Source organism: Malus domestica, chromosome 06 (assembly GCF_042453785.1).
Source record: "Malus domestica chromosome 06, GDT2T_hap1".
NCBI lineage: Eukaryota > Viridiplantae > Streptophyta > Magnoliopsida > Rosales > Rosaceae > Malus > Malus domestica.
Genome location: NC_091666.1, coordinates 27426128 through 27442006, shown reverse-complemented (window position 1 = coordinate 27442006; position 15879 = coordinate 27426128). Strand labels below are relative to the sequence as shown.

General features: G+C 37.6%; 2 protein-coding genes across 4 annotated transcripts; both read left to right on the top strand.

Annotated features, from left to right (window-relative positions):
- The first annotated feature begins 4210 nt into the window (after nucleotides 1–4210).
- Nucleotides 4211–7268, top strand: LOC103437547 (cycloeucalenol cycloisomerase-like). Of its 2 annotated transcripts, XM_008376028.4 has the most exons (9): nucleotides 4211–4555; nucleotides 4668–4810; nucleotides 5014–5097; nucleotides 5503–5561; nucleotides 5722–5848; nucleotides 5971–6081; nucleotides 6156–6347; nucleotides 6687–6784; nucleotides 6879–7268. In XM_008376028.4, exons 1-9 carry the CDS (start codon nucleotides 4549–4551, stop codon nucleotides 7069–7071), a joined length of 1014 nt encoding a protein of 337 aa, XP_008374250.1. In that variant the 5' UTR covers nucleotides 4211–4548; the 3' UTR covers nucleotides 7072–7268. The 2 variants fall into 2 exon arrangements, with proteins under 2 accessions (XP_008374250.1, XP_028959660.1); XM_029103827.2 differs by lacking the exon at nucleotides 5722–5848 and having other exon boundaries at nucleotides 5503–5544.
- Nucleotides 7269–7801: 533 nt separating this feature from the next.
- Nucleotides 7802–15662, top strand: LOC103437549 (ribonuclease J-like). Of its 2 annotated transcripts, none has more exons than XM_008376030.4 (17): nucleotides 7802–8229; nucleotides 8742–8964; nucleotides 9322–9445; nucleotides 9772–9828; nucleotides 10103–10294; nucleotides 10372–10449; nucleotides 10814–10996; nucleotides 11122–11202; nucleotides 11857–11922; nucleotides 12023–12115; nucleotides 12747–12872; nucleotides 13251–13364; nucleotides 13541–13636; nucleotides 13711–13808; nucleotides 13912–14414; nucleotides 14677–15113; nucleotides 15213–15662. In XM_008376030.4, the coding sequence occupies exons 1-17, from the start codon at nucleotides 8043–8045 to the stop codon at nucleotides 15306–15308; spliced, it is 2754 nt and encodes a 917-aa protein (XP_008374252.2). In that variant the 5' UTR covers nucleotides 7802–8042; the 3' UTR covers nucleotides 15309–15662. The 2 variants fall into 2 exon arrangements, with proteins under 2 accessions (XP_008374252.2, XP_008374253.2); XM_008376031.4 differs by having other exon boundaries at nucleotides 7875–8229; nucleotides 9322–9431.
- Nucleotides 15663–15879: the final 217 nt, after the last annotated feature.

The following is a 15879-nucleotide window of genomic DNA, read 5'->3' as shown; positions in this document are numbered from 1 at the left end:
ATTGCATGTCGGTTGAGGTTGAAGTTGAATATCCAGTACCCCATGTTCACACCCAGAATGGTCTGGAAGAGGCATTCATTAAGTGCTTACAAATGATTGCTCGATCGTTGGTCATACGTACCAAGTTCCCGATCGCTGCTTGGGCCTATGCAATATTGCACATAGCCATGTTGGTCCGCTTGAGGCCTGTTGCGACCCAACCATATAGTGTCTTTAAGTTAATTACCGGATATGAACCCGACATATTGCATCTGCATGTTTTTGGTTATGCGGTCTATGTGCTGATTTCGCCGACCTCACGTAAAAAAATAAAGCCTCAGTGAATGATGGGAATCTATGTCAGATATGATTCTCCTTCGATTATTCGTTACTTAGAACCTTTGACAGGCGATCTGTTTACCGCTCATTTCGTGAATTGTCACTTCTATGAGACAGTTTTCCCGTCGTTAAAGGAAAATAAGAACGTCAATGTTCCTGATGAACGACGTGAATTATCGTGGACGACTTCCACTTTATCTCATTTATATCCCCGTACTACTCAGTCTGAAACTGAAGTGCAGCGTAAATTAGATCTCCAGAGCATAGCTGAGAGCATGTCAGATGCTTTCACCGATCTAGCGCGAGTGACAAGATCACATATTCCAACTGCGAATGTGCCTGCAAAAATGGATGTACAAATGTATGACAGACTTCCTTCTTGAAGGCCCGTGACGCCACTTTGGCCAATCCACGTACATTAGCGGCTAGCCAATCATCTGCCCTTACACACAAGCATGACAAACCTCTTAGTTCAAAGGATTCATACCCCCGGAAAAGGAAACCTACATCATAGGCACCTAAAGAGACTACTGTGAATCCGACTGTCGTTTACTCATTCTATCCAACTCATGAGGAACTTTTAGATTATGGAAGCATCCTTGAAGAGATGAATCCACATCTCGAGAATCGTGAGATTTTGATCTATTATGCTAGCTTAGATGATGTGTGGTGTAGAAATGAGATGATCGTCGATGATGCATTTGCATATGCAGTAGCTATTGAGATCATGTTAAGCGATGACATTGAATCCCATTCAGTTGATGAATGTCAACGTAGAACCGACTAATTAAACTGGAAACAAGCAATCCAAGTCGAACTCAATTTTTTTGCGAAACGTAAGGTGTTTGAACCTGTAGCTTATACTCCTCCACATGTAAAGCCCGTTGGCTACAAGTGGGTTTTTATTCAGAAGCGTAATGAGAAGAACGAAATTATGCATTACAAAGCTTGTCTTGTTGCGCAAAGCTTTTCACAACGCCCCGGGATTGACTATGATGAAACTTATTCACCCGTTATGGATGTGATTACTTTTCGCTACCTTATCAGTTTGGTAGTTTTCGAAAAACTGAGTATGCAACTAATGGGCGTAGCAACTACAAATCTCTACGGGGATCTTGATATGGAAATTGATATGAAAGTTCTCAAATGATTTACATTGACTGGATCAAATATTTTCAAACTTCGGAACACACTCTCAATTTGGCTAAGGCGTTCACTCTACGGTTTGAAGCAATCTGGAAGAATGTTGTATAACCGTCTAAGTGAGTATTTGACTAGTCGGGGATATGTGAACAACGAACTATGCCCTTGTGTGTTCATTAAAAAGTCACATTCCGGTTTTGTGATAGTTGCAGTATATGTCGATGACATGAACCTTATCGGAACACTTGAAGAGCTCACGAGAACTATCGCGCACCTAAAGTCGGAATTTGAGATGAAAGATCTAGGAAAGACTCGATACTATCTTGGTCTTGAGATAGAGCATTTTTAAGATGGAATCTTAGTACATCAAACGAACTACACCCAAAAGGTGTTGCTCTGCTTTAACGAGGATAAAGCGAAGCCTTCGAGTACTTATATGGTCGTTCAATTGCTAGATGCAAAACGAGATCCCTTCCATCCGAATGAAGATGATGAAGAGATTTTGGAGCCTAAAGTTCCTTATCTAAGTGCGATAAACGCTTTATTGTACTTAGCTCAATGTACTAAACCCAACATCTCCTTCACTGTTAATCTTTTGGCAAGATACAGTAATGTACCAACACACAAACACTGGACTGGTGTTAAAGATATTTTTCGTTATCTTAAGGGTACTACGGATTTGGGTTTGTTCTACCCTTACGGATCCTCGAGTGATGCCGCATCTATTTATCTCGAGTCGATTATCGCCTTGTTGGTTATGCCGACGCATGATACTTATCTGATCTGCACAAGGCGCGCTTTCAAACGGGTTATGTCTTTATAGTTGGATGCACCGCAATGTCTTAGAGGTCAACTAAACAGACCTTAGTTGCCACTTCGTCTAACCATGCTAAAATTCTCGCCTTACATAAAGAAACTTGGGAATGCTTTTGGTTGAGAGCAGTTGTGGGGCATATTCAAAGCTTTTGCGATCTTTACCCCGTCGTGGGTGTCCCGACAACGATCTATGAAGACAACGCATTATGCATCGAACAACTAAAAAAGGGTTACATCAAAGGAGATAACACCAAGCACATTGCGCTGAAGTTCTTCTTCTCACATCAACAACAAGAGCATCAGAAGATTGAAGTCACGCAAATCCGTTCACAAGACAATCTGACCGACCTTTTCACCAAATTACTACCGAAGACGACGTTTCAAAAGCTTGTTCATGGAATTGGTATGCGTAAACTTTTTGAGTTGTAACATTGCTAGTTCTTTTTGGAATTGTGTCAAACTCATGAGGAGTATCCTAAAGAATACTTGCTTGATCTTAATGTACTTGTTTTTCCCTACGATTAGGAGCATTTTTGACATTGAGTTTTTGCTACCTAACTAGGATTTAATGAGGCACCCACCTTTGTTGATCATATCCTTGATGACATTCCGTAGACGTTTCATTTGACATTGCATTACTCACGCATTTTTCCTTAGACTATGGATTTTGTCCTTACTCGGGTTTTTGCCATAGCCATAAGGTTTTTTAGTGAGACTTACTTCCTTATGCAAGTTCCTACCTCAATGAGAATAGCGTGTTCCCAGAATCAATGCCAATGAGTCGACTTCCTCAACTTCTACATGATGCCGAATCTACCTTGAGTATTTACACACTCAAGAGGGAGTGTTATAAACTTTCTAGTTTAAATGTGATTGTGTAAATCATAGATGTATATCCTAAATTAAATTTGATTCTAGTTATTATTTCCTATATGAACTTATATTCTTTGAGGATGAAGGATTTCTTCTTCCTCTTATTACCATAAATAATGGCACTATGTAGGAGGAATAACACACACATTTCCTCTACACAATTCTACAAACATATCTCTCTCTCTCTTCTCTCTTTGCCGCCGGCCTCCTTCCTCTTATCAGATAAAATAGGTCACAACAATTTGATACATTTTAAGTTCGTATTTAGCTTGACTCATATTTGACTCATTAAATTTCCTTCGACTTATGAGAAGAACAAGTCAAGCCGAACTCAATTCATCAATAAGTCAAGCTTGAACTTTACTATATTCACCATTTATATAGAGGAAGTTTGCACAGAATGAATAATCTATTGAATACTAATTTTAAACCAAGTCTATCTGTATAGAAAAGTTCAAAGCATTGTATTTGTTTTCTTATTTTCTAAATTCTTTTAATACAACTAAATATTCTACATCAAGATGTGACACATTTAGGTTAGGTCACACATTAATCACACTAATAAGTTAATATTAAAAGGTATTTTAGCTAAAATTATCTTTTGAAATTGATATAACTCTTTATTTTGATCCCTAAAATTTAAAATTAATATAATTGGTCACTGAATTTGTCCACCATTAATCATTTTGGTTCTGCTGTAGAAAATCATCATTAAATAAGTAAAATGGCAAAAATATCCTAATTTCTGTCAAATGATTTTGACCCATTGTTTATTAAATTGAGAGTATTTTTGTCATGTTGATCCTTATTTAACTTAGATTTTTATGGAATGATTAAAATGATTGACGATGGACCAACTCAAGGACCACTTTTATCGATTTCAAATCTCATTGACTAAAGTGATGAGTTATGTCAATCTCATATATCACATTATTACTAGCTAATCATGAGGTTTAACCCACTCCCCCACTTCCCACTTTTTAATATAGATAATATTGTTTAAAATATATATATATATATATATATATATATATATATATCAGTATGCACGACACCGTTGTATTAAAAAAAATATCCTACTTATGTGGTACCAAATTTGATAACCTAATTGTAAGTTGTAACACAAATTAGATTATTTTCTTCAAGGCCTTAGGTACATTAGTAAATACCGAACTTAACAGACCCCTTTTTGCAAAACCCGCCACCTCAGCTAATCTCTTCAGCAAAGTACGACAAACGACAAGAAGTACAGAACGGCAGCAGTCTCGAGGCGCAATCACGAGGGAGCTCACTCTCACTCAGACAGTAAACACTGAAACACTCAAAGCGCCGCCCACCGCCTTTGCGCTCCGCCCCGATTCGAATAAAAACACCGGTTCTTAAGATCCGAATATCAAAATGGGCAGTAAAGTTCATACTCCTCGAATTCAAATACTTCAATTAAGTAGCGTTTTGAATTTCGGTATCCGAATTCGAATCCGGGTTTTTGATAAGCCCGTGTTTGGCAATGCGTGCAGGTAAAGAAGAATCGGATTGTTATTCGAGTTTATGGTTGGCTCCAAATCCAAGCAAGAGATGGGGGGAGCTCTTCTTCCTTCTCTACACTCCCTTCTGGCTCACTCTCTGCTTGGGAATCGTCGTGCCCTTCAAGCTCTACGAGGTTCGATTTCCTTATCATCTGTTTGGTTACTGAGAAAATAACGAAGAAAATCGATGAAAATTGTAGAAAAGATGGAAACTTTAGTTGCCGAAATGTATTTGTAGTCCATAGCAGTAAAAGGTTTTGATTTTTTGGTGAAATTGGTTAGTTTTCTTTTACCATGTATTTTTTTGAATGGGAAATTTGATGTGGGTTTGTGGCAGAGCTTTACGGAATTGGAGTATTTGCTAATTGGATTGGTTTCAGCTGTCCCTGCATTTTTGTTGCCGATGCTCTTCGTCGGGAAGGTAACTACTCGATCTTACCAAGTTCAATTTGAATTTCGTTTTTTTGGGACAATTTTTCAGCTTAATTTGTAATGTGGTGTTCGGAATAACATTTAAAGTTTTTGTTTTCCGCTTATCGAATGATGGTTAAATTAACAATTCCACTAGCCCTTTTGTTTTTGGCCTCGAATTATATTCCTTGCAGTACAAACTTCATTACTTTCTTGAAACTAGTAGTACTTTAATCCAACATACGAGAGAGTGAGAGAGTGAGAGAGAGAGAGAGTAAATATTCACCGATAGAACCGATGTATGATTACGCTTTTAGTGCAATAGAGTGGAAAGCTTGGATTGTATGAGCCAGAGTTTGTTTATGTTCTAACCTTTTCTTTTTTCTTTTTAATTTTTTTGCGAGTATTGTTGCAGGCAGATAGCGGCTTGGCTTGGAAGGATCGTTATTGGGTGAAGGCAAGTGTTTTCCTGGGGTAAATAAAGAATAAGTCATAATTAGGACAAGGTCATCAAACAATGAAACTTATAATTTGGATTATCAGCTTTTTTCTTATTGGTGATTTGTCTTTATCAATGAAAGTCTATACCTTTTGCGGCCGGTTATGCTGGACTTATCGCTTATTTGGAATGCAGTGATATTTCTCTTCTTGGTGCTTCGTATAATGCGCATATATTCATCATTTGTTTATCAAGTTGCAAAGCATGTGATAAAACAAATTTTCCCATTGTGACTTGTGAGTCTTGTTCTTGTCATTTGAAGGTTCTTTTCTTGTCACTGATTTACTACATTAATCGATCCACTAGCACTTTGTTTATTATAACATTCTCATCTGTATTATAACTTTATGCTTAGCTAGAACCGAACTTTGATTTCTGTAACAGGCCAGCATGTGGATTATAATTTTTAGCTATGTTGGGAATTACTTTTGGACCCACTATTTCTTCACCGTTTTGGGAGCTTCATATACTTTCCCATCATGGAAAATGAACAATGTAAGCTGGAAATCTTGAAACGCTCTGCAATAGACTACCTACCTTTTCTAATTACTTTTTTTAATTCTGTGCAGGTACCGCACACTACCTTTCTTCTCACACATGTTTGCTTCCTATTTTATCATGTCACATCAAATATAACGCTTCGCAGACTACGCCATTTTACTGCTGGATGGCCAGAACAAGTTCAATGGGTTGCTGAGGCTGCATGGATTTTGGCTCTTTCTTATTTCATCGCATACCTGGAGACCATAGCCATTTCTAATGTATGTTATAACACATCTCATCTAACTAATTGTAATTTTTTCCTAATTTCCAAATTTGGCTTAATATTAGGTTCTAGCTAAGGTAGAATGCGGAAGTTCATACATGTGTAGTTTCATCACGCATATTCCTCTAGACGTATTCTTGCTTATCCTTTCGTATTCCATTTGACCCCTTATGGCCTTGTCCACTATTTCCGTTGGTAGATGACAGGCCTGCAATATGATGGAGCTCGTACATAATTTGCATAATGTTGCTATTACATGCTTGCAGTTTAAGGATTCGTGAATATCTATGTGAGTAGACGCCGTTACAATGATGTTTGCTTTAACTCTGCGCAGTTCCCTTACTATCAATTTGTGGACCGGGCGTCTATGTACACAGTTGGGTCCTTGTTTTATGCTATCTACTTCATTGTTAGCTTTCCCATGTTTCTGAGGTAAGAACTGCACAACTTTTTTGTTTACCGCATTGATCAGAAATATAGGGGATCTTTTAGAATGCTCATTGTATCACCTTGTTAATGTGCACAGGATTGATGAGAAGCCTGGGGATCCATGGGACTTGCCTAGAGCGGCTATCGATGCTCTGGGCGCTGCAATGCTGGTCACCATAATATTAGATCTATGGCGCATCTTTCTGGGGCCTATTGTCCCAATTCCAGAAACAAAACAGTGTCTTCAACCTGGACTGCCATGGTTCCCGGGACACGCAGCCCAAATTTGACAACTCCTTGTGCAAACAGGGAGCTCGATGAGTTAGTTCCCGGAGCAGGAAGATACCAAGCTCCGGGATTCATGCAGCAGTTGCTGCAATGGTTATTGTACCATATTTGGATGAGTGTAACTTTTATCCTCTTGTACCTTTGGTAATTTAGTCAGACGATATTTTGATTGAGTGTGAATTTACAACTCCATTGCGAATATGAATAGCGTATACAACTACAACTCTGTTTTCTGGAAAATCTATTAGCAAACAAAAATTGCATGTCGACAAAAGAAATTGGAGATGATTTTTGCTTGGAATATTCAAATACTCGCTCCAAAAAGTGACGGATTGAAATCTAACCTCTTAACATTTATGAGAAGATTAAAAAAGACCTCTTAACATTTATGTGAAAAGATTAAAGATCAAGGCACTGTCGTTGGCACTCTTAAAATAGTTATTATCCAATCCTTATTGTTTTCATGAGTACTGCCATATCTAAGGTTCTGTTTCGGATTCTCATTTCTCATGACAAATTTTAAAGTTTATATGTCAGATCAGGTAACTGTTCGACAAACATTAACTTTTTATTTGGTCATATAAAAGATCTTGCTCTTCTCTATTATCGCTTGTATCTATGTATTTATTTAGTTTCACTCAAGGGAAATTGGTAATAATAAGAGAAAAAAAGGCACGAAAACAAGTATATACTAGTACGATTCTATATTAAAAATGTAGGGTGGGAAAATGATTCAAGCAAAAACTCACTCACACGTGCGAGGGCTTTATCCCCTTCATTCTTCTTCCTAAAAAATGATAAGAAAGATATTTCTGAAGCCTACAAAAATCCTCACTCCCGCTCCCACTCTGCATTCTCCCTCCCTCCCTCCCTCCCTCCCTCTCCCGCTTCTCAGCAAACCCCAACACCCACGTAGATTTCCTGGGTTTCGTTTTGACGTTTCGGACCTTCCGAATCGTCCAACTCCTCACTCATGCAATTAGGGGTTTTGGGGGGTTTATCTGTCTACCATTCTCTCTACCCAGCTCCGTTCAAACCAAGCGTGTCGGCCCAAATGGCTGCTCTCGGAGTTCTCTCTCCGTGCCCTTACAGCCTCCTGTGGCGGCCGAAAGCCGCGGGCCGCTGCGTTTCGTGCTCCGTTGGCTCTTCTACTGCAGCAGGTATTCAAATTAAGAACTTGGTTTTGTATTTTATATTGTGTGTGTGCTGGGAAAGTTGAAGGATATGAAAACTGGGAAGTATTCTGAAATCTAGTGAAAATTTGATGATGTTTTAGTTTAATTGGGGGCCAAAGTTTTGATTTTTTTTTCTGTTAAGGATAAGGTGCTTAGAGATTATTGGAATTTGAAGCGGGTAATTAGGCTAAAGTGGATTCGAAACAGGATTTAGTTTTGTTCTCTAGGTGGTTTGCACTGTCTTAGGCATTCCATTTTTGGCAAAAGATTAAATTTTTGTTTGAAAGAATTAAATTTTTAGTGACCAAAGGTGCGTAAAGTTTTTTAATATGTTCGATCTTATAGTTATAGATTGTCTTGACAAGCAATCGAACCGGAAGTTATGTTCCTTCTCACAACCTATCATGCTAATTTCTATGTTTATTAGCAAGACATCTTTTACTACCAATTTTTTTGGAGATAATTTTGATGGTTGTTTTTTGGTTTGATTCATTTAGGAACACATGGGTCGAATGTAAGAAGATCAGGAAGAATGGAAGGGCCTCGAAAAAGTATGGAAGACTCTGTTAAACGAAAGATGGAACAATTTTATGAAGGCAAAGAGGGCCCGCCAATCCGTGTTTTACCAATTGGTGGCCTGGGAGAAATTGGGATGAATTGCATGCTGGTTGGGAATTATGACCGCTATATTCTGATTGATGCTGGTGTTATGTTTCCAGAGTATGTGAAGTAGACTAGTTTTCTGTTGTTTATGCTCATGAAAGATTGTATCTTGGTGATGCCTCGATGTATTTCTGCCTAGTATGACTTATCTTTTCTTAGAAGGTTTCTTCTGTCCACATTTTTACTGCTATGAATGCCGTTTATTTAAAGTAGATTCAACAAATTTCGTAATACCAGCATAAATGGAAGGATAAATTTGTTCCACACATTCAAAAACAAGAATTTGTGTGCATGAAAAATGGATCCTTATTTGTATTTGCTTCTATGAATGTCTGCTGAAAGTGATCCTTAATGGCCTTCTCTTTTCTTCTACTTATGCATTGACCCTTGATTATATGTTATATGCAATTTCAGCTTTGATGAGCTCGGAGTCCAAAAGATTATACCTGATACCACATTTATCAAAAAATGGAGCCACAAAATTGAAGCGATTGTTATTACACATGGGCATGAAGACCACATTGGTGCGTTGCCTTGGGTAAAGTTTCCTTCTGATACTTTGGAAATGCCATTTTGGCTCAATATCATAATTGTTATTGATGAGTCTACTGCATTTTTTTATGTTTGTAGAAAGAAACATCATAAAAGGACTGATTCCATAAATCACTTATTTTTGCTGTTTCTTTTACTTCTAGGTGTTTTTCTTGGTGAAGATGAACACCGTAAATGTTGTTCTAGTTAAGAAGAGTTGTATAATATGGCAAATGTGTCAAAAGTTTTTGAATTACACATTCTGTTGGAAGTTTATTATTTTGGTCTTCATGGATTTTAGTTAATAGTTATACATATTTTTTCTCTAAACAGGTGATCCCAGCTTTGGATCTTGATACACCAATATTTGCATCATCCTTTACCATGGAGGTAATCTTTGCGTAATTTCAGAGCCAAAAGTTTCTCTCATGATATGTAGATTTCAATAATGTTGTTTGCTGATGTTGACCTCCCACGGAATGTTAAAATAATTTCTTTGCAGCTCTTAACCATCTGCTTTTGAGGTTTTTTGTATCTCATATTGATGATGCATATGAATATTTTTGTGATGAAGGAAGCCTGTTCTCTTGAATTCCTGGGTTTTTTTTATCAAATTTTTGTGTTAGCATAATGTTCAAAAAGTTGATATTGTTCTTTTGAACAGCTTATTAAAAAACGCCTGAAGGAACATGGGATTTTTGTTCCGTCAAGACTTAGGACATTTAGAACAAAGAGGAAATTTACGGCTGGACCATTTGAGATTGAGCCTATTCGGGTGACACATTCTATTCCTGACTGTTGTGGATTAGTTCTTCGCTGTTCTGATGGGACAATTCTTCATACTGGGGACTGGAAGGTAACATTTCTTACCTGTATATCTTCTTCTCTTCTTTGATTAAATTCTCAAACTTAATAAAGAATTATGTTAAACAGATTGACGAGTCACCATTGGATGGTAGAGGTTTTGACCGTGAAGCTTTGGAAGAACTTTCAAAAGAAGGAGTAACATTGGTATGGCCCTCAGTCTAGTAGTTATATATTTTCTGATTTCTTATCTTTTGGGATCCACTTGGTATTGAAACTGGGATTTTTCTTGGGGACAAAATAGGGTTTAATTGTTTGTGCTGTTATAATTTAGAATGTGAGATTCATATTTTTACTAACCAATAATGGCATATATAAAATAATCTGAGTCGAAAATATCTTCTCAAAAGATGGAGTTAATTCATGAATTGTGCACGTAGTTCGTACATTGAATAATTAAGAATCATCCTGTAAACCAGTGATGTAGGTACATGAAATCCTTTTTTTTTGTCAAAACTGTTTTTCATGGAGGAAAAGGTGAAGATATCAACTAATGTACATTATTTTTCAGATGATGAGCGACTCTACAAATGTACTCTCACCGGGAAGGACAACTAGCGAATCTTCTGTAGCAGATGCGTTGTTGAGGCATATTTCAGCTGCTAAAGGGAGGGTTATAACTACTCAGTTTGCTTCAAACATACACCGACTTGGAAGTGTGAAAGCTGCTGCTGATTTCACCGGCAGAAAGTTGGTAGGTTCTTCTGACTTTATCCAACACAATCCAGTGTGCTTATTTTCTTTAAAATACCCTTCCACCTTAGTATAGCATGAAAAAAAAATATGCTTCTAAGAAAGTGTTATATTGTGATCTGTTAGGTATTCGTTGGTATGTCCTTGAGGACATATCTTGATGCAGCTTGGAAGGATGGAAAGGCACCAATTGATCCATCATCCCTGGTAATAATGCATCTTCTCTATTTCACTTTTGCACATGGGCTGATGTAGATCCCCTATGTTTTTTTCTTCCTCAAGTCTACGTTATGTGTGCGTGTCCTTATCATATGAGATCTTGTGTTGCTTCATATGACGTGAAAATACAATTACAGAGTTAAAGAGCTAGCTTCAGCTTCTATTGGCTGGGAAAAACTGTTTAGCAGTAAATAGACCGTGATTAGAAATTTTGAGTTGCATCATCTTTACATTCAACCTTATATGAACCAAATGAGTTAGCAAGTGGAAGTCCTTTTCTAGTTCCTTGCGAGTAAACTCTAATTGGGCCCATATCCTCTATTACACAATAACGTTGTAAGCCATCAAGTTCCTTCTTTCTACTTTGACCTGCATTTTGTGTGGATTATGCAGAAGTATAATGTTTCTATTTTAAATCTTCTAGTCTGGATAATTAAAGGATCTCATTCTTTTTGGGGAGAGAGATGGTAGAAAACATACTGGTTGTTACATTTAGGATTTAGAATGGGTGCCTGACGGAATCATTGGAGTTATGTATGGTTATCATTTAGATCTCTAAATTAGTAGTGGCATCTGTTCACTTTTCTGCTCTCTTTAGTGAGAGATCTCATCATAAAGTTTTATTTTATTACATCAAATTAGGTGAAAGTGGAAGATATTGATTCCTATGCTCCCAAGGATTTGCTGATTGTCACTACTGGCTCTCAAGTAAGTTTATCTAGATGGCCTCCTATGGCTGCCCGGTTCCATAAAGTAAAACCTTCATCTGGACCTTTTTTCTGGCAAATGATGCATGCTATTGTGTCAGGCAGAACCACGTGCTGCTCTAAATCTTGCATCATTTGGAAGTAGTCATTCCGTCAAGCTGACCAAAGAGGACGTAATTTTGTATTCAGCTAAGGTAAGAAAACTTGATTGCATAAACCTCCTTTTCCAATTGATTTTTCATATAAGTTACACCTATATGAGTTTTCAGCATAAAAAAAAAAGGTCGTACCCAGTGCACAAGGCTCCCGCTTTACGCAGGGTCTGGGAGAGGTAAATGTCGGCTAGCCTTACCCCCATTTATGGAGAGGCTGCTCCCAAGTCTCGAACCCGAGACCTACCGCTCATGGGCGAAGGCACTTGCCATCGCACCAAGTTTATGACCAAATTTATTGGCATAACCAAATTTATTTAGATGAATAAGAATTTTTATGACTTCAACTTCTTTTGTTTATTGGCATATAGTTCCTATACCCTATTAAGTTTCCTATACTCATGGTTAACAGATCTAGCCTTTCATTGAAAAAAGAAAGAACGAAGAAAGTTTTCCGAAATTTTTCTGAAGTTTAATTTCAACAGAGTCCATGGTCAAATTTGAAATTTTCAAAACTGGAAGTTACACAGAGAATATCAGCTTAAATATTTTGGAAATCTTTTCCAATTATTTCTTCTATTTTTCAGAATTCTGAGATCTGCTTTGATAGATTTTGTTGCTGCATATGCTGAGATCGATCTATTTGGCTTTTTTGACCTTGTTTACCTTATAGGTAATTCCTGGTAATGAATCTCGGGTAATGAAAATGTTAAACCGCATATCAGATCTTGGCTCAACTATAGTGATGGGTAAGAATGAGGGACTGCACACTTCTGGTCATGGGTATCGTGGAGAATTGGTAAGTCCTTTGAATCTCAAGATTTTGATTTCATATGGTTTAATTTCTTAAATGGTAGGATTTTGTTCTAAAATTCTGAAAGGTGATAATAAACTTGATATTAGTGGCACTATTGCATCTTCTCATTTAAAAAACAACACAGCAGTGTATAATTTTTTGTGCGAAATCTGTGCAGGTTCCTTGCTTTTAGAACAATATAGACATGGCTGTCCTTTCTTTGTTTCACCTTCTTTCATTTTCTTTTCTCAAGGGCAAGTTATAATGCGATATTGATTATTTGTAACCTGAATCACCTGATATGCATTCTCATGTGCAATATTCATTTGGCTCCATCTTATATATTTTTTAATTGGGAATGAATCTTTTTTTCTTTTAAAGGAAGAAGTGCTTCAAATCGTGAAGCCGCAACATTTTCTGCCGATACATGGAGAACTCTTGTTCCTCAAAGAGCATGAATTGCTTGGCAAATCAACTGGCATTCATCACACCACTGTGAGTCAATCTGTTCATCTTGTTATACTCAAGGAACTTGTCCTGTTGATGCTTCCTTGGTGGATGATATGGTTCAATCATATGTAGTATGCATGATAGTAGTTTTCGTATGTGGTCATAATGTGGAAGGATTCATGGTATTAAGATGCTAAAACATGAAATTTTTTATGCATCAGGTTATAAAAAACGGGGAAATGCTTGGCGTTTCACATTTAAGAAACAGAAGAGTACTTTCTAGTGGTTTCACCATGCTTGGAAAAGAGAATGTGCAGGTTGGTGTTAAGCTTTAATGTCCATTATGAGAAGTTAATTGGCAATTTCTAATAAATCTACTATTATATTACAGTTGAAGTTTAGTGATGGTGATAAAGCATTTGGTACTTCAAGCGAACTGTGTGTCGATGAGAGACTAAGAATCGCCTTAGACGGCATAATAGTGGTCAGGTAGATCTCATAGATTCTTCAGTGACACATGTGACATATTCTTAATATGGAAATTTCTATATGATAGCATCCTGATGTTCTTTTTTGTTTTTCTGGTCTTAAGCATGGAAATTTTACGCCCTGAAAACGTAAATGGTTTGGCTGAAAATAGCATAAAGGGGAAGATAAAAATTACTACTCGATGTTTATGGCTTGACAAAGGAAAGCTTATTGATGCACTCTATAAAGCTGCCCACGCTGCACTGTCAAGCTGCCCCATAAATTGTCCTCTGGCTCACATGGAAAGAACAGTGTCTGAGGTATTGAGGAAATTGGTAAGAAAGTACAGTGGTAAAAGGCCAGACGTCATTGCCATTGCCATGGAGAACCCCGCAGTAGTCCTTGCTGATGAGGTCAGTGCAAGACTATCTGCAAAATCCCATGTTGGTTCTGAGATGTCACAGTTGAGGAAAGCATATGATCGACATCAAAATAAGGGTCCGTCAACTAGGACACAAGCAGATGACGGCAAGACACAAACATATTTTCAGAGTCAGTCAACTAGGACACAAGCAGATGGAGACAAGGACAACACATTACAGAGCATCTTGCAACAAGATACGGAAGGTCCTTTACTCTCTCTCTCTCTCTCTCTCTGCATTCAGTCATTATACGCAACACTCGGCTGAAAAATGTGTTTCTTAGCAGTAACTGTCGATATCATCATATGGAAGAACTTGATCTCAGTTTTCCTTTCATTATGTGTTGTAGACATTTCTCTTTTCATAACTGCCACCTCTATGTCAATCTGATATATCTAAGTATTCTTTCCTGGAGTTGTGATTTACAGCATTGACGTTGAGTATGTTTTATTATTTCATCTCATCAGAGTCCGAACTAGAAGATGATGGCATTCAAGTCGAAGGACTCCTACCTGAGGAAGATTCTGCTACTTCAAGTTCCAAGTCAGAGGAGCTTTCTTCTGATTCGGAGGATTTTTGGAAATCATTGGTTACTTTATCAACTGGTGACAAATCAGCTCAAGATGAAAATGGTTTGGTTGCGGAACAGGAACATCCACAGAAAGATGGTCCTGAAAACAGTGAAATACCAAATCCTTCAAAGCCTGTGAAACGCAATAGATGGAAGCCTGAGGAAGTTAAGAAGCTTATTACAATGCGGGGGAAACTGCATGGCAGATTTCAAGTTGCGAAGGGGCGAATGGCCCTCTGGGAAGAGATATCTAGAAACTTGTTGGCTGATGGGATCAACCGAAGCCCAGGACAATGCAAATCTCTGTGGGCATCCCTGGTTCAGAAATATGAGGTTTGTCCACCTCCACCCTAATGCCGGCGTTCCTTCTTCCATTTGTGCTTGTTACTTTGGTTTATCATTGCGCTAATCAAACAACGTCTTCATAAACAGGAAAGCAAGAGCGGAAAAAGAAGTAGAAAGAGTTGGCCATACTTCGACGAAATGGATGGAGCTTTGTCTGATTCCGAGGAATTGGCAACAAAATGATCGCTAGAGGCGAAAAAAGTTCCATGAACTTCTGAAAAACTCCCCGAGAAACAATACTTAATCCGATAAAGCTCGAGGAACAGCCAAATGAAAATTCACCAAGACTGAAGGTGTGGATGGTTGTCAGATCAAAGGGATTTGAAAATGAGAAACTGAAGTAGGTTCTTGTAGCATTTGTACCCCTTTAACCTCCATGTATATGACTTATCAGTCAATCAAATAGATGAGCAAAGGGTCAGGGTGGGAGTTTTGTAGTGGGAAGAAACCTTTGGTGCTGTAGTTTGTGATACCTTTCTTTTTTCAATTATTATATTCTTATTTTATGGAATAGTAAATGTAGAAAAAAATTTCTCACCCTCGTTGATTTTGTCATGTTTTTCTTTCTTTCTGATTACTTAGACTATCGTGATTAAATTGCAAATCTGAACTTAACCAGGTTAGTTAAAGTAATGGTTTTTTTTTGTATGCACTTAAATTGGAATTTTCTTTTTGAATGGTTCCAATTCAAATGGATTTAATGTAAAATGTCGCTTTGTATCAAAAAATTATCAGGATTAAATTTAATTGTCAA

Excerpts from the sequence above, each read along its gene's own strand:
- LOC103437547 (XM_008376028.4), top strand. Across the intron at positions 5,562-5,721 it reads AAGGCAAGTGTTTTCCTGGG|TGATATTTCTCTTCTTGGTG; the intron begins GTAAATAAAGAA and ends TTTGGAATGCAG. Across the intron at positions 6,785-6,878 it reads AGCTTTCCCATGTTTCTGAG|GATTGATGAGAAGCCTGGGG; the intron begins GTAAGAACTGCA and ends TAATGTGCACAG.
- LOC103437549 (XM_008376030.4), top strand. The coding sequence starts at position 8,043 with ATGCAATTAGGGGTTTTGGGGGGTTTATCTGTCTACCATTCTCTCTAC. Across the intron at positions 9,446-9,771 it reads ACATTGGTGCGTTGCCTTGG|GTGATCCCAGCTTTGGATCT; the intron begins GTAAAGTTTCCT and ends TTCTCTAAACAG. Across the intron at positions 15,114-15,212 it reads CCCTGGTTCAGAAATATGAG|GAAAGCAAGAGCGGAAAAAG; the intron begins GTTTGTCCACCT and ends CTTCATAAACAG.